Raw genomic sequence first — 23,648 nt, forward strand, 5'->3', positions numbered from 1 at the left:
GTCCCAGCACACATGGGAAGACCCGGATTGGCACAGCCCTGTCTATTGCGGCCAATGGGGGAGTGAGCAAGCTGATGGATGACCTTTCTCTCTCTGCCTCTCCTTCTCTCTTTGTGTAACTCTGACTTTCAAATAAATAATAAATCTTAAAAAAAAAAAAGCAAGTAGCAAGGTGATAGACTCAAGGTTGATCATATCAGTAATTACTAAGTACAAAGGTAGAGATCTTCAAATTGAATAAAAAAGCAATACTCAACTATATACTGCTTAAAGAGACATACTTTAAATATATAGACATAAACAAGACAAGCTGGACAAGTTAAAAGTAAATATATATATACACACACGTACATATATATATATATATATATATATAATTCAAATCCTAAGGGTAAGAAAGCTAGTATGGTTAATTAATACCAAAGTAAACATTGAAACAGGGAAGATTAATGTATAGAAAGACAGGAATTGTATTGTGTCTAAAGGCTCAATCAAGAATGCAGTGATTCTAAGTGACTATGCATTTAATAATAGAACTCCAAAATACATGAACCAAAGTGGACAGAACTAAAGGGAAAAATAGATAAATCTACAGTTACAGTTGGCAATGACCCTTTCATAAATAGAGCATGCAGACAAAAAATACATAAAGATATGGAAGATACAACCAACATTATCAACCAGTTTGATCTAGTCAACATTTATTAGATACTAGATGTAATAGCTGCAAAGTACACGTGCAAATGAAACATTGAGTCAAGAGAGATTTTATGTTGAGCTATAAAACCAATAATTTCAAAAAATTCTTCAATAAATTTCAAAGAATAATAAATTTCAAAAGTAATGTACTGCAAATAATAGATTAGTGATTAAAATGAGAATGAGGATCAAGTACTTGTAATCCATGGTTCTGAGTTCTACTACCCTAACATGAGAGTTTTTTTGCACCCTCTTCCAGTCTAACAGTCTTTCTTATTTATTATTATATTTCCAGATGTCTTGCCAAGGTTAAGACTGATTTCTTTAATGCCTTCAAAAGTTGAATTATGCAAATAGAAAATCTAAAGAATAATATGAGCTTGAACTTAGTCTCCCTTTTCCTGGGTTCCGCAGTTCCCTATTCTGAGAAAATGCAATCTTCCACCTGAGCTTGATACCATATGATTTGGACACCAGCACTTCTGTTGCTTAAGATTTTCTAAAATAATCTCAGTTGTCACTGAGGACAATGAACTTCTGCAAAAGAGAAGCTGTCAATCAGAGAACCTCTTCAGAGCTCTTAGCTTGTTACTCAGCTCATTTCTGGAGTTGAGGGAAATATTGGTGTTCATGCACTCCCACTCCAAAACAGATACGCTGGGTGTGTTGTGCTTATGTCTCAAGTGCTGATCCTTAGGCACAGAAGAACATGTAAGAGCAGGCTTCTAAACTGGTATCCATTGGCTCTGCTGGGAGGATCCACCTAGCAATGTGTGTTGATGGCGTTTTCCTGGGATGAGAGTTTCTAGTTTTCATTAGGGTCTCAAGGAATAGAAGATTTAACCTCTAAAAGGCTAAAAGGATTATTGTATCATCTTTTCAAGATGCCAACAAAATCTTCATGCCTTAGCTCTACGGAGGATCCATTAGCTGCATTTCCATTTTCTCATCTGTAATACAGGGTTACATTAAAAAACATCTACTGTGTGCATTCTAGGCAGTAACCCTGGGTTCCACGCTGCACTTTTTCAGGGTTCATTTAACATCTTGCAGAATAAAACTCTGGGGAACCTGTTGGGAAAATGCCAGTTTGGAACTTGTTTGTTTTTCCACTCAAATACTTAACTGGCCTTCTAGTATGTGATAAGCAGTAGCCGGGGGCTATGGCTGAGCTGTTGGGATAATCATCGTGATCTGTTGCATCCATTCAATAGACATAGAGCTCAGCTCCAGGGCGGAAAGCAGGCACATGGAGTCAGATGGACTCAGAGCTGTATTAGTACTGGCCCACCTCTCACTGGCAGATGGACCTCAGGAGAAACCACGAAACATCTTCAAGCCACCGTGAATTGGAGCCATGCAGGTAAGCATGACCATATATGATTTTTCATTCTTTGAGGCTTGAGGTGAGGTGCGGGTTGATCTCATTCATACCTCCTTCCTCTCTAATGCTTCTCACACTCCAGACTTTATTTTCCTTCAGCACCGCACCCCCCCCCCCCCCAGCTTTCTTTCTGTGCCTTGAAAAAGCCAAATTCCCTTCCAGCCCAGGCTCTTTGCACCGGCTGTCTCCTCTGCCCAGATGTGCCCCTCTGCGTCTTTGCATGTCTCACTTTCTCTTATCCATGGGTTTCATCTCACACACATTCCGTCCTCAGAGATTTTCCCTGGCCACTCACCAGAAACTGCCACTCTCTTCATCACCTTTTTTGTTGTTGTTTCCAACATTTGTTTTGTTTTGTCTATTACTTCTCTAGTGTGCTTATTTTTTTTTTCATTTTTTAAAAGTTTTATTTATTTATTTGAGAGGTAGAGTTACAGACAGTGAGAGGAAGAGACAGAGAAAGGTCTTTCGTCTGTTGGTTCACTCTCCAAATGGCCGCAACTGCTGGAGCTGTGCCTATCCGAAGCCAGGAGCCAAGAGCTTCTTCCTGGTCTCCCACGTAGGTGCAGGGGCCCAAGGACTTGGGCCATCTTCCACTGCTTTCCCAGGCCACAGCAGAGAGCTGGATTGGAAGAGGAACAGCTGGGACTAGAACCCGGCGCCCATATGGGATGCTGGCGCTGCAGGCGGAGGATTAAGCTACTGTGCCATGGCACTGGCCCCTGCTTATTATTATTATTTTTTTTAATAATTTCTTCTCACCTGAATTTGTTCACGGCTATAGCTTCTGCATACAGGACAGTGCCTTGTAGAGTTTAGTGACACGTATGGATTGAATGAATGAATTAAATTAAATAAAGTGTCTCCAAAAGGATATATACACAGGCGCCGGGATAAATATAAAACAAAGCAACATCAGGGATTAGTTTTATGCTTGTTATTAAAGTATCTACAGTTAAGAAGAGGGATTTTGTGCTCTCATTTGCATAACAAATTGCCTCAAAAAAGTAATTGACCTGGAACAATAGCTCCTTATCAAAACTGCAATTACACGCCTGCCCCACCCTCTTCACTCTCCCCGCCCACAAGGTTTACCAAAAAATTCTTAGTCGGTTTTTCCCCTGGTTAAGTGTGACAGCCACTGAAATGGCAGGATACAAGTTATTTAAGAGCAATGGAACACGTGTTTCAGAAGAAGGGCAAGTTGTCACCACCTTGCACAAGTGGATGCTAGATTGGTCTCTGATGGATAACACGAAATAGGTGAGTAGGTGGGTGGGGGTGGACTGTGAAGGTCGTATTGTAGGTGGAGAGGGCACCCTATCATTTTCGTCAGAGCCACCAAAATTCACCGCGAAGAAACCTGCAAGTAAAGTAAGAGAACTGGACTTGCTGTGCTATCGCAGCAGCTTCAAGCATGTCCAACCACGTGGCCTTCTGTGAGCCTCTCCTAGCTCATCTGGAGACTGTCAGGTAGAGCAGTACAGGGAAGACAACAGTATAGCTTCCATTTCCTCCTCTTCAATGAGCAGTGGAAATAAGACTAAGACTGGTCACTAAGAGCCTCAAATGTCAGGACAAGGATAAGGGCAAGGCCGTTATCTTGTCAAGTCTCTAAGTAAGGCGATCAGAGAGTGGCAGTGGTTTAGGAGGAAAGAAACTAATCTTAGGAGACCAGAGCGCAAGTCATTTCATAGTTCAGGCAAGAATGACAGTATAGAGTTCAGAATGGGTTGTGGCATAGCCATTAAAGCCTCTGCCTGTGACGCTGGATCCCAGGTGGGCACAGGTTTGAGTGCCAACTGCTCTACTTCCGAAACAGCTCCCTGCTCATGGCCTGGGAAAAGCAGCAAAGGATGGCCCAAGTGCTTGGGTCTCTGCCATCCTATGGGAGACCAGGATGAAGCTCCTGGCTCCTGGCTTCAGCCTGACTCAGCTCTGGCCTTTGTGACCATGTAGGGAGTGAACCAGTGGATGAGAGATCTCTCTGTGTGTGTCTCTCTGTCTCTCCTTTTCTCTCTGTGACTCTGACTTTCAAACAAATAAATAACTTAAAAAAGAAAAAAGAAGAAGTGTGGACATGAGTTGTGTAGGTCAGAGGACTCTGGTGAGGCTAAGCAGGGCATAGGCCCAGCCGCCTATGTTGCATTGGGAGGTTCACAGGTTTGGTTCTAACATATTTGGCCCATAGGATGCAACTACTATGAGCTTTTTCAAAATAATAGTCCTCGTGTCTACTAGCCTTAGCAAGAAGCAGAAATTATAAAGGCAGTGTATCTTTTAAGAAAAATCCCCTTTTGTAGTACTTCCTTAAAAGGAGCTACTTAATGCAACTCTGCCAGTGTCTGATGCTAATGAAACATCTTTGTACAGGGTTGAAGTGTGTTCCGGGTAAGTGGTCAGCTTATGCTTTTCAAAAAACTTTTATAACAGTTTGCTTCCTAGTCAGTGTTTCTCTTTGGTTGCAAGAAATATTGAGCCATTGAAATAATCGATGTTTATCAAGTTTTTTTTTCTTCTCTTTGGGTTTGCTACTTTGAAGACTGTATAGTTCTACAGACGTAACATGCAATAATTTAGCAGTTAAACGTTGAGGGAGAATTAATTGAAAGTCATAGATGTGATTTTTTAAAAATTTGTACTACTAATAGTATTCACTAAAGACCACAGCCCAAAAATCTTTTGTGGTTTTTCTTCTCATATTTTTTTGACATAATATAGTGGCTTCAAATGGAGCCAAATGGAACTTTGCTGGTTGATGTGTTATTGACGCATTATGGATATGTCCAATGTTGGCATTAGATTATATCCTTTCATTGTACTAATCGGTGTTAAATGCTGAGGAGTAAACACATTGTACTTGCTGGATAAATGTTAAGAACTTATATGATTAAGCAGTATTGGATTCATGATAGCTTCTTATCATGTGTCTTTGTTGCGTTGTTCTGTAGAGTTAAAAAGCATTTCATACGAATCTGTATGATAGTTGTTTATTTAAAATAAAATCTAAGTCACTGAAAGGGATAAGAAAGTAAATAATGAAAATTATAGACCAGAGTTCTTAACCTAGAGCTCTAAGAAGGCTTATAGGCTTTATAGGCTGTTTTATTTGTAAGTTAAAGTAATTTTTCATGAGAAAGAAAGCAAGGCTTGTACTAGATTCACAGAAGGCAAAAAGGTTAAATTTTTAAAAAAAATCCTGCTGCATCTAAGGTAAAAAACATATTGATTTTGAGATTTTTTAAAATACTCAAATACTTAAAAAAGAATTTTGAAGCACTTGAATATACTCCTGAGTTATCTCTATATTTTCTTATGAGTTTAGAAATGTAGGTAACTAACTTTATATAGCATTTTTAGCATCTTCAACGTTTTTTAGTGACAGAAAACAAAATCTGTAAGAAATTCGGTAGAAAGAAAACTTTATACTTTTCAAAGAATTCAGATGGTACTCTTTATTTACTTCAGATATTTTAAAAAAATTTTGAGCAAGATTTTTTAATTCAGAAGTGAATTAGACTGTATTTAATTTTGTTTTTTAACCTTAAATTTTTTCAGGATTGCCAGTTTATTAATGAAGCATGGTAAGTTCATATTTTACAATCTTTATTCTTCCTCCCTTTTAAGTATAAAAGCATTTGAATCAAATTAATAAGGTTATTAAATGGTTTGCAAAGCCATTGAATTTTACCTTAAAGACATACTTATGAAATTAAGAGCATTTCATTTTATTATTTTTTAAAGATTTACTTATTCATTTAAAAGTTAGAGTTATGGGGGAGGGGAGACACTGAGATAGAGAGAGAGAGATCTCTACTTAAAAGAGTGACAGAGACAAGGAGGAGGTTCTCCTTCCACTGGTTGACTCCCGAGATGTTCACAATGGTCCAGTCAAAGCCTCGAGTCCAGAACTGAAGCCAGGTCTCCCAACATGGATGAACCATTGCCTGCTGCCTCCAAGTCTGTACATTAGCAGGAAGCTCAATCACAGTAAAGCAGGGACTCGAAGCCAGACACTCTGATATGGGACAGGCATCCCAGTGGCACCTTTTTTCCTTTGTAAATATTTATTATTTATTTGTTTATTTGAAAGGCAGAGGAGGGGCCAGCATTGTAGTACAGCAAATTAAGATGTCAATTGCCACATTGGCATCCCATATCGAGTCCTTTGTAAATATTTATTTATTTATTTGAAAGGCAGAGGAGGGGCCAGCATTGTAGCACAGCAGATTAAGTTGCCAGTTGCCACATTGGCATCCCATATTGTCTCCTCCTCCTCCTCCTCCTCCTCCTCCTCCTCCTCCTTCTTCTTCTTTTAAAGATTTATCCTATTTACTTGAAAGGCAGAGTCAGAGAGAGAGAGAAAGAGAGAGAAGGAGGGAGGGAGGGAGAGACAGAGACAGAGACAGAAAGAGAGGTAGCTTCCGTCCACTGGTTCACTCTCCAGATGGCTAAAATAGGCCTGGGCCAAGATGAAGCCAGGAGCCAGGAGCTCCACTGGGTCTCCCACATGGGTGCAGGGGTCCAAGCGCTTGGGCCATTTTCTACTGCTTTCCCAGGCACATTAACCATGAGGTGGATCAGAAATGGAACAGCCGGGACTCAACCAGAGCCCATAAGGGACGCCAGCACCACAGTGCTGGCCCCTGGCTACCACATGCTGACCCAGCTCCCTGCTAATGTGCATGAGAAAGCAGCAAAAGATAATTCAAGTGTCATCAGTTTGGGAGACCTAGATGGGGTTCCAGGTTCCTGGCTTAGGCATGGCCCAGTCCCCACTATTGTGGCCATTTGGAAAATGAATCAACAAATGGAAGAACTCTCTCTGTCTCTCTTGCTCTCTGTGTTGCTGAAACAGTTGTAGCTAGAGACCATTATGCTTGGTGAAATAAGCCATATTGAAAAAGAAAATCATATGGTTTGTTTGACTTGTGGTAGCTAATTTAGAGTACAAAAAATGTAATGTATATGGGTAAAAATGACGATTTGAGATTTGATTGTTGTTTATAGCCCTTGTCTCTTCTCCTGAGGAACAGTGGTCTTTCTACTTTCTACTTGTTGTATTCTTTATTTAGTGAAGGATTAGGCCTGTCACAACAAAGTAAATTGGAAATATGTTGTCGCAAAAATTAAAAGGAAAATAAAAGAAAAGGAGGAGGAAGGAGGGAAAGAAAAAGGAAGGATGGAAAGTATCATTATGAGCTTAAAATTGTATACATGGAATGTGTGAAATCTGTCCTCTTGATTACAATGAAAAATAAATTTGAAAAGAAATAAAAGGCAGAATGACAGAGATGGGGAGAGAAAGGGAGATCTTAACTCCCATTAGTTCACTCCCGAAATGGTGCAAAGGCTGGGGCTGAGTCACGCTGACGCCAGGAGCCAGGAACTCCATCCTGGTCCCCCACATGGTGGCAGGATCCCAAGCACTTGGGCCATCTTCCATTGCCTTCCCAGTTGCATCAGCAGGGAGCTGGATCAGACTTGCACCAGTGCCCCAACAGGCATCTCAAGCAGCAGCTTCACTTGCCATGCCACATGACAGTCCTTCATTTTTTCTTTTTAAAAATATTTATTTAGGGTCCTGGCATTGTAGCATGGCAGGTTGGGCCACTGCCTGCTGTGCCAGCATCCATGTGGGCACTGGTTCGGGTCCGATTCCAATCTGACTCCTTGCTGACGCACCTGGGACAGTAGTGGAGGGTGACCTGGATCCTTGGGCCCCTGCACCCACATGGGGCTCAGATGAGACTTCAGATTCCTGGCTTCTGCCTGGCCCAGCCCCAGCCATTGTGGCCATTTGGGGCATGAACTGGCAGATGGAGGATCTCTTTCTCTCTAACTCTGTAACTCTGTCTTACAAATAAAAATAACTGAATGTTTAACAAATTTTTCATTTGAAAAGAAGAGGGACAGAGAGAATGCGAGAGGCAGAGAGAGAGAGAGAGAGAGAGATCTTTCATCTGCTAGTTCATTTCCCTAATTGCTGCAACAGCCAGGGCTGGGCCAGCCTGAAACTTGAAGCATGGAACTCCATCCATGTTTTACACATCCATGTCAGGGACCCAGTACTTGGGCCCTCATCTGCCTCACAAGTGCACCAGCAGGAATCTAGATAGGAAGCAGAGTAGCCTGCACAGCAGTTGCCATTCTGATATGGGATGCTGGCATTCCAAGTGGAGGCTTAACCAGATGCACCACAATGACTGCTCCCACAAGTGGCATCTTAAGCACATCTGCCCTTGAGACATTTTTGGTTATCACAGAAATGGAAGTGCTGCTGGCACCTAGTGGATCAACGCCAGGGATGCTGCTGAACCTCCTATACAGTAGAGGATGGCCCCCACAACAAAGACTTAGCCAACAAAAATGTCAATAATCCCAAGGCTGAGAAGCATTCCTCTTGATTAAATGCCATTTTGTATCAGGCAAATAGGTTTAATTGGTAATTTCATAACTGCAGAATTCTGCCATTGTTTCAGCAGACTTGTGTGGAACAAGACAGGCTGGGCCAAGCATTTGAAGACGCTTTTGAGATACTCAGGCAGCATTCACTGGGAGATTTCCAGTCCTCCCCAGGTAAAGATGAGCCATCATTCACTGTCTCCTGCGGATACATCCTGGGCCTTGTTGGTGGCAGACACATGTCAACATGACCAGAATAGAGAAGATCATTTTACCTAAACACTCAGAGTTAACTCTAATGAAAGCAAAATGCATCCTAAAAAAAGTTAAGATCTCTCATATAAAAAAATGCAGAAAATATAGAGAATGATATTCTTTTTTTAAAAGATTTATTTATTTATTTATTGGAAAGGCAGAGTTACAGAGAGGCTGAGGCAGAGAGAGAGAGAAAGAGAGAGAGTCTTCATCTGCTGGTTCACTCCCCAATTGGCTGCTATAGTTGGAGCTGTGCCAATCCAAAGCCAGTAGCCAGGAGCTTCTTCTGGGTCTCCCATGTGGGTACAGGGTCCCAAGGACTTGGGCCATCTTCTACTGCTTTCTAAGGCTATAGCAGAGAGCTGAATCGGACACGGAGCAGCCGGGACTCGAACTGGTGCCCATATGGGGTGCTGGCACTGCATGCATGCAGTGGCTTTACCTGCTATGCTATAATGCAGGCCCTGAGGATGACATTCTACATGAGACTATAGAGAAGTAATTATCTTTTTTTTTTTTTTTTTTGACGGGCAGAGTTAGACAGTGAGAGAGAGAGAGACAGAGAGAAAGGTCTTCCTTCCGTTGGTTCACCCCCCAAAATGGCCGCTACCGCCAGTGCGCTGCAGCCAGCATGTGCCGATCTGAAGCCAGGAGCCAGGTGCTTCCAATGGTTTCCCTTGCAGGTGCAGGGCCCAAGCACTTGGGCCATCCTCCACTGCACTCCTGGGCCACAGCAGAGAGCTGGACTGGAAGAGGAGCAACCGGGACAGAATCTGGTGCCCCAACCGAGACTAGAACCTGGGGTGCCAGCGCTGCAGGCGGAGGATTAGCCTAGTGAGCCGCGGCGCTGGCTTGAAAGCTGTGGGTCACTAGGCTAATCCTCCGCCTTGCGGTGCCGGCACACCGGGTTCTAGTCCCGGTCGGGGCGCCGGATTCTGTCCCGGTTGCCCCTCTTCCAGGCCAGCTCTCTGCTGTGGCCCGGGAGTGCAGTGGAGGATGGCCCAAGTGCTTGGGCCCTGTACCCCATGGGAGACCAGGATAAGTACCTGGCTCCTGCTATCGGATCAGCGCAGTGCGCCGGCAGCAGCACGCCGGCTGCGGCGGCCATTGGAGGGTGAACCAACAGCAAAGGAAGACCGTTCTCTCTATCTGTCTCTCTCACTGTCCACTCTGCCTGTCAAAAAAAAAAAAAAAAAAAAAAGGCTTTCAATTTTTCTAATTTATTTTATAAATATTCTACTCACCTAAAATATATGGTTATGCTACTTGGAAGAATAAGTATTTTTACCCTTCCTCCTCTATTATCCTACAGATGTTACAGATGTAATGACATGCACACTTGTTGCCTATTGAGTTTAGGTAGGGTATTGCAGAAAGTTCTAGTATCAAAGAAATCATGGGGCCTCCTCCTGCAAGGAATATGTACTCTAGTAAGGGGAAATGGATACTTAAGTATCTGTAATGCCATCATAATGGGAGCAACACCATAAAAATACAAAATGACAAGAAAATATAGGAGGGAGTAGCCACATATATAAGCATATACTTCCAAACATTCATGGAAAATGGGATTAAAATATAATTATTTTGATGCAAAAGGATTTTGAAATCTATGCATAAAATTGTTGAAATCTTTACTTAGCATAGAGTTGGTCTTCTGTACAAAGTTCATTGAAAATGAATCTTAATGGAGAGTGGGACTGGGAAGGGGAGAGGGAGGAGAAGGAGGGGTTGGAGTGTGGGTAGGAGGGCAGGTATGGTGGGAAGAATAACTATATTCCTAAAGTTGTATTTATGAAATTTGTATTCCTTAAAAAATTAATTAATTAATTAAAAAGGAAAAATCAATGCATAGTTTTTTCATAACATATTTTTCATGAACGTTTGGGAAACCCCTCATATTTATATACACAAATATAAACTTTGAAGTTTTCAGTTTCTTTCTGTTTTTCAATTAGATTACAAAAATTACCTGGCTTTCATCAATCATTATCCTTATGTCAGAGGAAACTCCAACTGCTGCGAAGTGGTGCCTACAGAGGAATCTGTTCATAGTTGGAGAACGATAAAAGTGAGTATAATCACCAGGAGACCATCCCCAAGTAAGATAAGAATTTCCTGTTCATGCCAACTTTCCATGTGCCGTATGCTGGCTAAAACCCAGTGTAAAGACAATTGACCATGAAAATGCTTACAGGGGGAATCACTGCAGTCTGACCCTGAGAGTCATTGCCCGTGACCTTCAGCAGTGCTGTCACGGAGGTAACTGCCTTCATCATTGTTCTTTACTTGGCCTCCAGTGGTTTGAGTGACTTCTGTAGAGAGGGGGCATTTTAGGATTCTCACATCACTGTTCCTGCTTAATCCATCTGGAAATCTGCAGGAAAAAGAGTTGTGTTTTCTCTAAAAGCCTCAGGGCAAAGGGCCAAACTTCCCTGCACTCACTGCCTACAGCACAAGCTATTTAATTCATCTGTGTTTTAGCAGCCCCTGCAAAGGGAAATGTCCTCATTGTCTCCCCATTTGTGTGTTCTTTTACATGATTTTCTTTATGCATTCATTTTCTTCCCTTTTTTTTTTCATTTTATTTCACAGTCTTAATGTGGTATTGCCTAAATTCGTTATTTTTATTTTTTTAAATTTATTTTTTATGGGCCCGGCACCATGGCTCACTTGGTTAATCCTCCGCCTGGGGCACCGGCAACCCATATGGGCACCGGGTTCTAATCCTAGTTGCTCCTCTTCCAGTCCAGCTCTCTGCTGTGGCCTGGGAAAGCAGTGGAGGATGGCCCAAGTGCTTGGACCCTGCTCCCACATGGGAGACCAGGAGGAAGCACCTGGTTCCTGGCTTCGGATCAGCACACACTGGCCGCAGTGCACTGGCCGTAGCAGCCATTTGGGGGGTGAACCAATGAAAGGAAGACCTTTCTCTCTGTCTCTCTCTCTTTCTCTCTCTCTCTCTCACTGTCTGTAACTCTACCTGTCAAATAAATAAATAAAAAATCTTTTTAAAAAATTATTTTTTACTTGAGAGAGAGACTCAAATGTTTGCAACATCCCCAGGCTGGGCTAGGGGCTAAAAGCCAGGAGACTGGAACTCAATCCAGTTCTCCGGGGGGGGGGGGGGGGGGGGGGGGGCGGGGACCAAGCACTTGAACCATTACTGCTTACCTCCCAAGGTGCACATTAGCAGGAGCTAGAGTCAAGAGTCAGAGCTGGGGGGCCAGTGCTGTGGTTTACTAGGCTAAGCCTCTGCCTGTGGCACTGGCATCCCATATAGGCGGTGGTTTGTGTCCTGGATGCTCCTCTTCCAATCCAGCTCTCTGCTTATGGCCTGAGAAAGCAGTAGAAGATGGCCCAAATGCTTGGGCCGCTGCACTCGTGTGGGGGACCTGGAGGAATCTCCTGGCTCCTGGCTTCAGATCAGCTGAGCTCTGGCCATAGCAGCCATGTGGGAAGTGAACCAGCAGATGCAAAACCTTTCTTTCTGTCTCTACCTCTCTCTGTCTGTAACGCTACCTCTCAAATAAGTAAGTAAATAAGTAAGTAAGTAAGTAGATAGATAGATAGATAGATAGATAGATAAAATCTTTAAAAACAAAGAGTCAGAGCCAGGCATGAAACCCAGGCATGCTGAAATGGAGTCTCACCTGGTATCTTAATCAAATGGCCATTCCCATGCTACATCAAATGTCATTTTTCAATCCCTATAAGTTGTTCTCTGAGGACATTTCCACTTTGAAGAGGGAGTTCCAGCTTAACCTCTTCTACCTCCACTTAAAGTTTTCAGGTAAACTGCAGGGTGCCCACTATTTTTACTTGCTAAGTATGGCATCCCTACTTCCACTTCAGCCCTGACCCTTTGGCACACCCCACCCAGCTTCTTGTGTTTGGGGACCCTTGCCCTGCTGGGCAGCTCTCTTGCATGGGAGTTAGTACCTTTAGAACTTGAGGGATGCTTAGCCTTCTTTTTGTCTGTAGCTTTTATTTTTTTATAGAAAGCTTTTATTTAATAAATATAAATTTTATAAGTACAACTTTTGGATTATAGTGATTCCCCCACCCCCATTCCCGTCCTCCCACCCCCAAACCATCCCACTTCCTACTCCCTCAGGTGATCACTGACACCCATAGCTTTTGATTGTAGTTGCCAGCTGGAAAAACCCCTCTTAACACACTGCTGCCTCCTTTCTATAGAACAGTGTTTCAGACCTCTATCTTGAAGGGAATGTCCACCAGTCTCTGCAGAATGCAACTGAAAACCAATTGGTGCAACCTGCTGTTTTCCCACAAAAAGGAGGAAAAGGTATGTGGATCTATCACTCCTTATAGGTACAAGATCTTCCTCATAGCAACTTTGAGGGGATTTGATATCTGCTTTTGGAACTTCTTGCAAATTACTTTATCAACATTGAGAATCATTTGACTATGATTGATTGAGCCACTCTAATTCATCTTGGTTAAAACTGTTTATTGATTCACAGAGAAGTTGTGAAGCCACAAAGTATTACTTAGCTCAAAAAATTCCGTATGCAAGAAAAATGCTTATATATTTTTATTATAGAAGGACAACCTTTTCTATAAGTTATATTAGCAATCATTTTTCAATGCTGAAGCCCTTGGAATAGAAATCCCTTTTTAATAAGAGTTTTCTGCAAAAAAAGTCACATTGTTGTAATTTGATATTTCATAAATTTAAAATCATGATTTAATATGTTTGAGATAATGGTTTTCCTTAGTGGCAGAGTTGTTAAAGCAGGAAGGTAACCTCTGATGGCTAACTTGTGGGCCTCTCATGCACTATTGGAGGGAGGCTTGGTGGGCGTGAAGACTGGTAAGGCAATTTGGCATTTCCTATGAAAATTTACACATTCAAATCTATTGACTCTTTTGGAACCATACAACTCATGGTTGATTAATGTGTGGATTAATTGTGTGAGCCTGTACCACACTTAACCCCCTGTGCCACCATTTCCTTATTAAAAAACTTAGTAATCAGATCAACATTGTAAGATTGCTGCAAAAATTAAATGAGAAACTTGTGTAGTGCATTGTGTTCATAGCCTAGCACTGTGGGTAATTTCTCAAAATACCATAGATGTGTGTGTGTGTGTGTGTGTGCGTGTGTGTGTGCGTGTGTGTGTGCGTGTGTGTGTGTTTATATGTATTAGGATGTTCATTGCCATGTTGTATGTGATAGTAAAAAACTGGGAACTTATCTACTATTTTGAGTCTATAAAGGACTGAGAGATATAAGATGTATCCTAATTTTTAAGAAGATTTATTTATTTGAAAGGCAGAATTAGAGAGAGAAAGAGAGAGAGAATCTGCCATTTGCTGGTTGACTCCCCAAAAGGTCACAAAAGCGGAGGCTGGGTCAGGCCAAAGACAGGAGCCTGGAACTCCATCCAGATCTCCCAGATGGATGCAGGGACCCAAAGACCTAAGAAATTTTCCATGGTTTTCCCAGGTGCATTAGCAGGAAGCTGGATTGGAAGTGGAGCAGCCCATATGAGATGCTGGCATTGAAGGTAGAGGCCTTACCTGCTGCACCACAATGCCAACCCCGAAGTATCCCAATTTAACAGTACAGTTTTTTTAAGCTCCTGGCTTCAGATCAGCGCGGTGCGCCGGCCGCAGCGCACCGGCTGCAGCAGCCATTGGAGGGTGAACCAATGGTAAAGGAAGACCTTTCTCTCTGTCTCTCTGTCTCTCTCTCTCTCTCTCACTGTCCACTCTGCCTGTCAAAAAAAAAAAAAAAAAGATTTATTTATTTATTTGAAAGACAGAATTACAGATAGGCAGAGACAGAGAAAGAGAGATATCTTCCATCCACTGGATCACTCCCTAGTTGGCTGCAACAGCATGAGCTGCAACAATCCGAAGCCAGGAGCCAGGAGCTCCTTCCAGGTCTCCCACACAGGTGCAGGGGCCCAAGCACTTGGGCCATCTTCTACTGCTTTCCCAGGCCATAGCATAGAGCTAGATGGGAAGTGGAGTAGCTGGGACTCAAACCAGCATCCATATGGGATTCTGGCACTGCAGGTGGCAACTTTACCCACTATGCCACAGTGCCAGCCCCAACAGTACAGTTTTGAAAATGATACATAATCATCATTATTAAAAATTATTTGCAATGAATATGCTTTTAAATACTCTATTTAAATGTATCCTAGAATCATAAAATTCTAAATATTCCTTCTCAGCAATGAATGTATAAAATCAAATGAACAAACAGACTCCAGGCTATGATGTCTATGGCTTTCTCTCTCTCTCTTTTTTTAGGTTTTAGTTATTTATTTGAAAGAGTTAGAGAGAGAGAAGGCTAGAGATCTTCCATCAACTGGTTCACTCTCCAGATGGCCACGATGGCCAGGGCAGGGCCAAGTTAAAGCCGGGATCCAGGAGTTTCATTCAGGTATCTCATGTGAGAGGCAGGGACCCAAGTACCTGGGCCACCTGCTGCTCCTTTTCCCAGGTCATTAGCAGGCAGCTTGTTTGGAAGTGGAACAGCTGGGACTCAAACCAGTGCCCATGTGAGATGTTGGCGTAGCGTGTGGAAGCTTTACTCGCTACCCCACAATGCCAGCCCCAATGTCTGAGTCTTTGCAATGATGTTCCATGTGGTGGAGCCTTTAGGGACCATCATCCAACATCTTCTATTTTGAGATCTTAGTCTTCCATATAGAAGCGGGATACATTTGAAAGATAATAAAATGACAAAATATTTTTGACATCTATTCTTGGGGAAAAAATGATACTTCAAAAACTTTGAGAAAAAGTGGAATTAAAATATGAGTTTATTTTGGTGCAAAATTGTTTGAGTTCCCTGCATAGTTTTTTCATAACATACACTTGCCATGAGCTTTTCACAGTCTCCTTGTAGTATAGCCATAAATTGGAATATATGCAATGATTAAAAGGTATGAAGGCATTCCTCATGTGTTGATATAGACAGAATTTTGAAGCTTATTTATTTTTTGTTTTAATCCTTTAAAAAAAGACTTATTTATTTATTTACTTATTTAAAAGGCGAGTGACAGAGAAATATATCTTCTATCAGCTGGTTCACTCCCCAGATGTTTGCAAAAGCCAGAGTCAGGCCAGCCTGAAGCTGAGAACCAGGGTCTCTGACATATGTGGCAGGAACCCAATTACATGGGTCATCACCTCCTGCTTCCCAGGCACATTAGCAAGAGTTGGCTCGGAAGTGGATTCATCTGGCACTCCACTATGGGATACAGGTCAATGGCTGCTCCTTGATCATTTTAAATTCTAAAATTCAAAAACAACAGGTTCGGGGCTGGCACTGTGGCTCAGTGAGTTAAAGCCTTGGCCTGCAGTGCCGGCATCCCATATGGATGCCAGTTCGAGTCCCGGCTGCTCCTCTTCTGATCCAGCTCCCTGTTGACTTACCTGGGAAAGCAGTGGAAGATGGCCCAAGTCCTTGGGCCTCTGCACCCATGTGGGAGACCCAGAAGAAGCTCCTGGCTCTTGGCTTCAGATCGGCTCAGCTTTGGCCATTCCAGCAGTTTGGGAAGGTGAACAGTGGATGGAAAACCTCTCTCTCTCCCTCTCTCTGCCTCCCTGTAACTCTGCCTTTCAAGTAAATAAAATAAATCTTTTTTTAAAAAACTCACTGACTTTTTTTTTTCTAACTTTTTATTTTTTTTGATAGGCAGAGTGGACAGTGAGAGACAGAGACAGAGAGAAAGGTCTTCCTTTTTGCCGTTGGTTCACCCTCCAATGGCCGCTGCGGCCGGCGCACCGCACTGATCTGAAGCCAGGAGCCAGGTGCTTCTCCTGGTCTCCCATGGGGTGCAGGGCCCAAGCACTTGTGCCATCCTCCACTGCACTCTCAGGCCACAGCAGAGAGCTGGCCTGGAAGAGGGGCAACCGGGACAGAATCCGTCGCCCTGACCGGGACTAGAACTTGGGGTGCTGGCGCCGCTAGGTGGAGGATTAGCCTATTGAGCCATGGCGCCGGCTCATCTCACTGACTTTTTAAACTTCAAACAGCTGACAAATATATAAAGAATAAGTAATCATTGTCACCAGTTTGGTATTTATTCTAGCTATGGCTTATCTCTGTAATGGCCTATAATTTATTTAAGATATGTTATTCACTGAAAAGTGTTAAAGAGTATGATCCCATTTGTAGTTTTAAAAAATTAAGCATTTGGCTGGTGCTGCGGCTCACTAGGCTAATCCTCCACCTAGCGGCGCCAGCACCCCAAGTTCTAGTCCCGGTCAGGGCGCCGGATTCTGTCCCGGTTGCCCCTCTTCCAGGCCAGCTCTCTGCTGTGGCCCGGGAGTGCAGTGGAGGATGGCCCAAGTGCTTGGGCCCTGCACCCCATGGGAGACCAGGAGAAGCACCTGGCTCCTGCCATCGGATCAGCGCAGTGCGCCGGCCGCGGCAGCCATTGGAGGGTGAACCAATGGCAAAGGAAGACCTTTCTCTCTGTCTCTGTCTCTCTCACTGTCCACTCTGCCTGTAAAAAAAAAAAAAAAAAAATTAAGCATTTGTATATGCAAAAAAATAAGAGAACTTTTTAGAAATATCCATGATTTACTTTTGCTTTGTGCTTCTGTTTGAATTTTTTACCATGAGCATATTTTACTTTTACTTTTAAAAAATAAAAATTGAAGCACTGTTTTGAATTGAAAACACATTTTCGGAGACAAACTATTAAAATTTGCTTAGCTGTTAGATGAGAGGCTGAAGGGTTTTGTTTAATGTTGTGACTTTAATTCGTAATGTGTTTTTTGGTAAGTCCCTTTCATTTCTCAATTCATAAACTCAAGATAATATAATGCAAGAAATAATCTTCATAAAAAAACACTTGAGGTTTCTGGGTGAATGATGACTGATGCAAGATTATTTACCCCCAGAGACTGTTAGAAGCAATTTGGGAACCCACTATTCTATTTCCTCAAGGAGAAATGGAATTTGGCTATGGATGTCTCAGCTACTGACAGAACTGATGGGCACATTATTCCAGGCTAATTCAGAAGCCACAAAATGGACTATGACCTTCATTCTCCTAAGTAGCTCTGTTGGGCCAAAGAAATCCTTTCAACTGAACAAGCAAAAAATATAATTGAAGCTTCCTGTGTAGTTATTTTGAAATCCAAATGGCTCCATTCCTAAAAAGATTAGCAACTCTCGTACTACCATCTTATTTCACAGCAAGAAAAATAAATTTTCAATGCCCTTTCTCACTGCTCAGAAATAATGGCGTGAAAACATTTTTGTCATTTCTGCTCCAGTTTTTTTGTACTTTTTATTTTTCAAGTCATGACCCAGGGTTAGCATTTTTTTCAAGTCATTTTTACTAGTTCCCCAAGTATTACTTTCTGTTTGCATACTGCTTTGCATTTTACAAAGTGCACACACATCTCTTACCTCATTTCTTTAACTCATTCGAATAAAGCTTCTTCAATGGCCTTTTTTCTGGAAATGACTTTCGACACTTTTTATTGAAACCACTTTGCAGTCCATTTTGCCCAATTTTGTTGTCCTGTAGAAACCTTAACACCTGGCGTAAAACTTATGGTCAGGATTTGTCCATGAGGAAAGAGCTCACAATGGAACGCCCCATTAAAAATGCTCCAGGGTCCCCATCTCCAGTGAGGGAGAGTGCAAAATTTTTGACAACTTCCATAACAAAGAAAGGGCCAGTGAAACTAAGCCAAATAGATCCTTGACCTTCAAATCCCATGAAAACTGCCCTAAGTGCATTCCTAAGGGTCTGAGTAGGAGGAAAACCAGTCCCAGTGTAGCTTTGAATCCTGTGATTACTCAACAGCCTTCCTGAACAGATCCTCTGTGTTCAGCCACAGTAGATTTCACATTGTTTCCCTCCACTCTAGGCAGGAAGAAGCTCCGACTGTTTGAATACCTTTACGATTCCCTGTGTAATCCCGAGATGGCATCCTGTATTCAATGGGTCGATAAAAATAAAGGCATCTTTCAATTTGTATCAAAAAACAAAGAAAAACTGGCTGAACTCTGGGGAAAAAGAAAAGGTAACCGGAAGACCATGACTTACCAGAAAATGGCCAGAGCACTGAGGAATTATGGAAGAACTGGGGAAATCACCAAAATCCGGAGAAAACTAACTTACCAATTCAGCGAGGCAATTCTCCAAAGACTCTCTCCATCTTATATCTTGGGGAAAGAGATTTTCTACTCACAGTACCTTCAACCTGATCAGGAATATCTCAGTTTAAATGCTTGGAATGCAAATCACAACTATACATATGCCAGTTACTATGAGTTAAGTCACCCAGATTGCTAAGTAACACCCTCCCATTTCTTGGTATCCTGGTTTTGAAATTTCTACAAGCTTCAGGATGTTTCTTGCTAAGCAAATATAGTCGGCTCTCCATATCCACAGTTTCCGCAGATTCAGCCAGTCAGGAATAACAAACGTTTGAAAAAAAATTGCATCTCTTCTAAACTTCTTGTCATTATTCCCTAAACAACACAATGTAACAATTTACACAGCATTTACATTGAGTTAGGCATTAAAAGTAGTCTAGACAGCTCCTGCATTTGCCAATTTAATTTCCTTTGGGTAAATTCCAAGGAGTGGGATGGCTGGGCTGTATGGCAGGGCTATATTCAGGTTGCACCTGAATGTTTGTTGCAGCTCAATTCACAATAGCTAGGGCATGGAGTCAACCTAAATGCCTATCAACAGAAGACTGGATAAAGAAATTATGGGGTGTGTACTCTATGGAATACTACAGCAGTAAAAAAAGAAGGCCGGTCATTGCAGCAAAATGGAAGAATCTGGAAAACATCATGCTGGGTGAAATAGGCCAGTCCCAAAGGGACAAAAATCATATGTTCTCCCTGATTGGTGACAGCTAACTGAGCACCTAAAAGGAAACCTGTTAAAGTGAAATGGACACTATGAGAAACAATGACTTAATTGGCCCTTGTCCTGACTGTTGAGGAACAACTCACTACTTTATTCCTTTTGGTATTTTTTTGTTCTACTTAATACCATTGGTTGAACTCTTTAATTAACACACAATTATTCTTAGTCGTTTAAATTTTTTTTTTATGCAACTGTGTTGGTAATGGGTTTTCTTTCTTTTTCTTTTTCTTTCTTTCTTTCTTTTTTTTTTTTTTTTTTTTTTTTTTTTTGACAGGCAGAGTGGACAGTGAGAGAGACAGAGAGAAAGGTCTTCCTTTTTGCCGTTGGTTCACTCTCCAATGGCTGCCGCGGCCGGCACAGCACGCTGATCCTAAGGCAGGAGCCAGGTGCTTCCTGCTGGTCTCCCATGGGGTGCAGGGCCCAAGCACTTGGGCCATCCTCCACTGCACTCCCAGGCCACAGCAGAGAGCTGTCCTGGAAGAGGAGCAACCGGGACAGAATCCGGCGCCCCGACCGGGACTAGAACCCGGGGTGCCGGCGCCACAAGCAACTCATAGAATGTCAGATGTCCTAAACAGCACTCTGGCCTCAGAATCAGCCCTTAGGGCATTCGGATCTGGCTGAAAAGCCCATGAGAGTATTTCAGGCATGGAAAGCCAAGACACTCTGGCAAAAAAAAAAAAAAAAAAAAAAAAAACCACAAAAACAAAAACAAAAACCCTAAATGAAAGATCTCTGTGAGTGAGATCCCAGTGGAAAGAACGGGCATCAAAGAAGGAGGTACCTTTCTCTAAAGGGAGGAGAGAACTTCCACTTTGACTATGGCATTGTCAAAATAAGATCAAAGTGGGCAAGCTCAGGGGGCTTCCACGCCTTGCCAACTCGTGACTAGAGCCTGGGGAGATTGCTGACGCCTTAAACAAGGGTGTCAAATTGTTAAGTCAACAACAGGAGTCACTGTGCACTTACTCCTCATGTAGGATCTCTGTCCTTAATGTGCTGTACATTGTGATTTAATGCTATAACTAGTACTCAAACAGTATGTTACACTTTGTGTTTCTGTGTGGGTACAAACTGTTGAAAGCTTTACTTAATATATACTAAATTGATCCTCTGTATAAAAAATGAATCTTGATGTTAATGGAATGGGAGAGGGAGCGGGAAATGGGAGGGTTTTGGGTGGGAGGGAAGTTATGGGGGAGGAAAGCCATTGTAATCCATAAACTGTACTTTGGAAATTTATATTTACTAAATGAAAGTTTAAAAAATACGACCTAAATGAAAAGATCTCTGTGAATGAGATCCCAGTGGAAAGAACATGCCATCAGAGAAGGAGGTACCTTTCTCTGAAGGGAGGAGAGAACTTCCACTTTGACTGTGACCTTGTTGAAATAAGATTGGAGTTGGCGAACTCGGGAGGCTTCCATAGCCTTGGTAGCTCATAACAAGAGCCTTGGGTGATTACTGACGTCGTAAATTAGAGTGTCAATTGTTAAATCAACAACGGGAGTCACTGTGCACTTACTCCCCATGTAGGATCTCTGTCCTTAATGTGTTGTACTATGTGAATTAATGGTATAACTAGTACTCAAACAGTACTTTATATTTTGTGTTTCTGTGTGGGTTCAAACTGTTGAAATATTTACTTAGTATATACTAAATTGACCTTTTGTATATAAAGATAATTTAAAATGAATCTTGAAGCGATCTGCACCTTAATGTTTATTGCAGCTCAATTCACAATAGCTAAGATATGGAATCAACCTAAATGCCCATCAACAGTAGACTGGATAAAGAAATTATGGGATATGTACTCTATAGAATACTATACAGCAGTAAACAATGAAATCCGGTCATTTGCAATAATATGGAGGAATCTGGAAAACATCATGCTGAGTGAAATAAGCCAGTCCCAAAGGGACAAATATCATATGTTCTCCCTGATCGGTGACAACTAACCGAGCACCAAAAAGGAAGCCTGTTGAAGTGAAATGGACACTATGAGAAAGAGTGACTTGATCGGCCCTTGCCCTGACTGTTGATGAACAACTTAATACTTTATCCCTTTTAGTATTTTTTTTCTGTTTATTCTACTTAATACTGTTGGTTGAATTCTGTAATTAATACACAGTTAATCTTTGTGGGGAGCAACTGGGAGCAACTCGGACTAGACTAAGTTACTGGAATTAAGACATATTCTATGCATCTGCTCTCCCACAATATGGCGCTAAGAAGGGAGAAACAGCTTCTGCACAGCTGCCTCCAGTTCAACCAATAAGCAGCAGGACCTGCTCCTGATTGGAGGAGAGCAGCGTACTCGGCGTGTGGGTAGCAGAGTTGGGATTGGTGGAAGAGGACTATAAAGGAGGAGAGAGACAACATGCACCAGGAACATCTAAGGGGAACATCTATCTGAAGGAACACCTGTGCAGCCCCCAAGAGAGCCGGCCGGCAGTGTGCTGCTCCCCCGCGGAAGTGGGGAAAGTGGCTAGGGGGAACTGCCCTTCCACAGAGGTGGAAGGGACGGTAGCCAACCCGGGAAGAACCAGCAGCAAACCCGGGGAGGGCCGAGCAGACAAAAGAACAGCGCAGGGTCCTGTGTCGTTCCTCCACGAAGAGGGGGAGCGACAATCTTAAGTGTTGAAACTTAACTGAAAAGTGATCCCTGTTAAATATAAGAGTGGGAATAAGAGAGGGAAGAGATGTACAATTTGGGACATGCTCAAGCTGACTTGCCCCAAACGACAGAGTTAGAAACATACCGCGGGATTCCAATTCAATCCCATCAATGTGGCATGTACCAATGCCATCTCACTAGTCCAAGTGATCAATTTCTGTTCACAATTGATCATAATGATAGGACTAAGAGTCAAAGGGATCACATAAACAAGTCTAGTGTCTGCTAATACTAACTAATAGAATAACAAAGGGAGAGAACGATCCAACATGGGAAGTAGGATACACAGCAGACTCATAGACTAACGGATGTCCTAAACAGCACTCTGGCCTCAGAATCAGCCCTTAAGGCATTCGGATCTGGCTGAAAAGCCCATGAGAGTATTTCAGGCATGGAAAGCCAAGACACTCTTTGGGAATAAAAAATGACCTAAATGAAAGATCTCCATGAGTAAGATCCCAGTGGAAAGAACAGGTCATCAAAGTAGGAGGTACCTTTCTCTGAAGGGAGGAGAGAACTTCCACTTTGACTATGACCTTGTCTAAATATGATAAGAGTCGGTGAACTCAAAAGGCTTCCATAGCCTTGGAAACTCATGACAAGAGCCTAGGGTGATTACTGACGCCATAAACAAGAGTGTCAATTTGTTAAGTCAACAACAGGAGTCACTGTGCACTTACTCCTCATGTAGGATCTCTGTCCTTAATGTGGTGTACATTGTGATTTAATGCTATAACTAGTACTCAAACAGTATGTTACACTTTGTGTTTCTGTGTGGGTACAAACTGTTGAAAGCTTTACTTAATATATACTAAACTGATCTTCTGTATATAAAGAGAATTGAAAATGAAAAAAAAAAAAGAAAATGAATCTTGATGTGAATGGGATGGGAGAGGCAGTGGGAGATGGGACAACTGCAGGTGGGAGGAATGTTATGGGGGGGAAAGCCACTATAATCCAAAAGTTGTACTTTGAAAATTTATATTTATTAAATAAAAGTTTAAAAAAATTAAAAAGTAGTCTAGACGTTATTTAATGTGTATGGGAGGATATGGGTAAGTTCTATGCAAGTACTATGCCATTTTGTTCCAAGAACTTGAGCATCCTTGGATTTGGGTATCCAGGAGGTCCTAGAATCAACTCCCCTCAGATACTGAGAGACAACTGTGCTGGAGAGGCAGGAAATGATTAACATCATTGTTACTGTCTTTTATCAAGTAGGATATAATCTGCACTAATTCTTTTGGAAATTCTCCTAATACATTTATTATTTCAAATGAGCAACCCTTATGTTGAAGTACAGACTGAGTGTTCTTGGTATTATCATTCTCTGTGCAAC

The 23,648-nt window shown here is 42.2% G+C and overlaps 1 protein-coding gene across 21 annotated transcripts; it reads left to right on the plus strand.

The window, feature by feature from the left end:
• Positions 1–1,298: 1,298 nt before the first annotated feature.
• On the plus strand, positions 1,299–23,152 carry SPIC (Spi-C transcription factor). 21 transcript variants are annotated; one of them, XR_016216984.1, is made up of 7 exons: positions 1,299–2,062; positions 5,642–5,667; positions 8,566–8,662; positions 10,702–10,814; positions 10,941–11,005; positions 12,941–13,049; positions 17,636–17,654. XR_016216984.1 is itself a non-coding variant. In XM_089308870.1 (6 exons), exons 2-6 carry the CDS (start codon positions 5,665–5,667, stop codon positions 21,588–21,590), a joined length of 549 nt encoding a protein of 182 aa, XP_089164996.1. In that variant the 5' UTR covers positions 1,299–2,062; positions 5,642–5,664; the 3' UTR covers positions 21,591–23,152. The 21 variants fall into 21 exon arrangements, 14 of the variants coding, with proteins under 14 accessions (XP_089164996.1, XP_089164989.1, XP_089164999.1 ...); XR_016216986.1 differs by lacking the exons at positions 1,299–2,062; positions 17,636–17,654 and adding exons at positions 4,434–4,474; positions 21,364–23,152; XR_016216985.1 differs by lacking the exon at positions 1,299–2,062 and adding an exon at positions 4,434–4,474 and having other exon boundaries at positions 17,636–20,349.
• Positions 23,153–23,648: the final 496 nt, after the last annotated feature.

Source organism: Oryctolagus cuniculus, chromosome 11 (genome assembly GCF_051225735.1).
Source record: "Oryctolagus cuniculus isolate XC-2025 breed Fujian yellow rabbit chromosome 11, ASM5122573v1, whole genome shotgun sequence".
Lineage (NCBI taxonomy): Eukaryota > Metazoa > Chordata > Mammalia > Lagomorpha > Leporidae > Oryctolagus > Oryctolagus cuniculus.

Excerpts from the sequence above, each read along its gene's own strand:
- SPIC (XM_089308863.1), top strand. Across the intron at positions 8,663-10,701 it reads AGATTTCCAGTCCTCCCCAG|ATTACAAAAATTACCTGGCT; the intron begins GTAAAGATGAGC and ends TTTTTCAATTAG. Across the intron at positions 13,050-18,616 it reads CCCACAAAAAGGAGGAAAAG|GCAGGAAGAAGCTCCGACTG; the intron begins GTATGTGGATCT and ends CCTCCACTCTAG.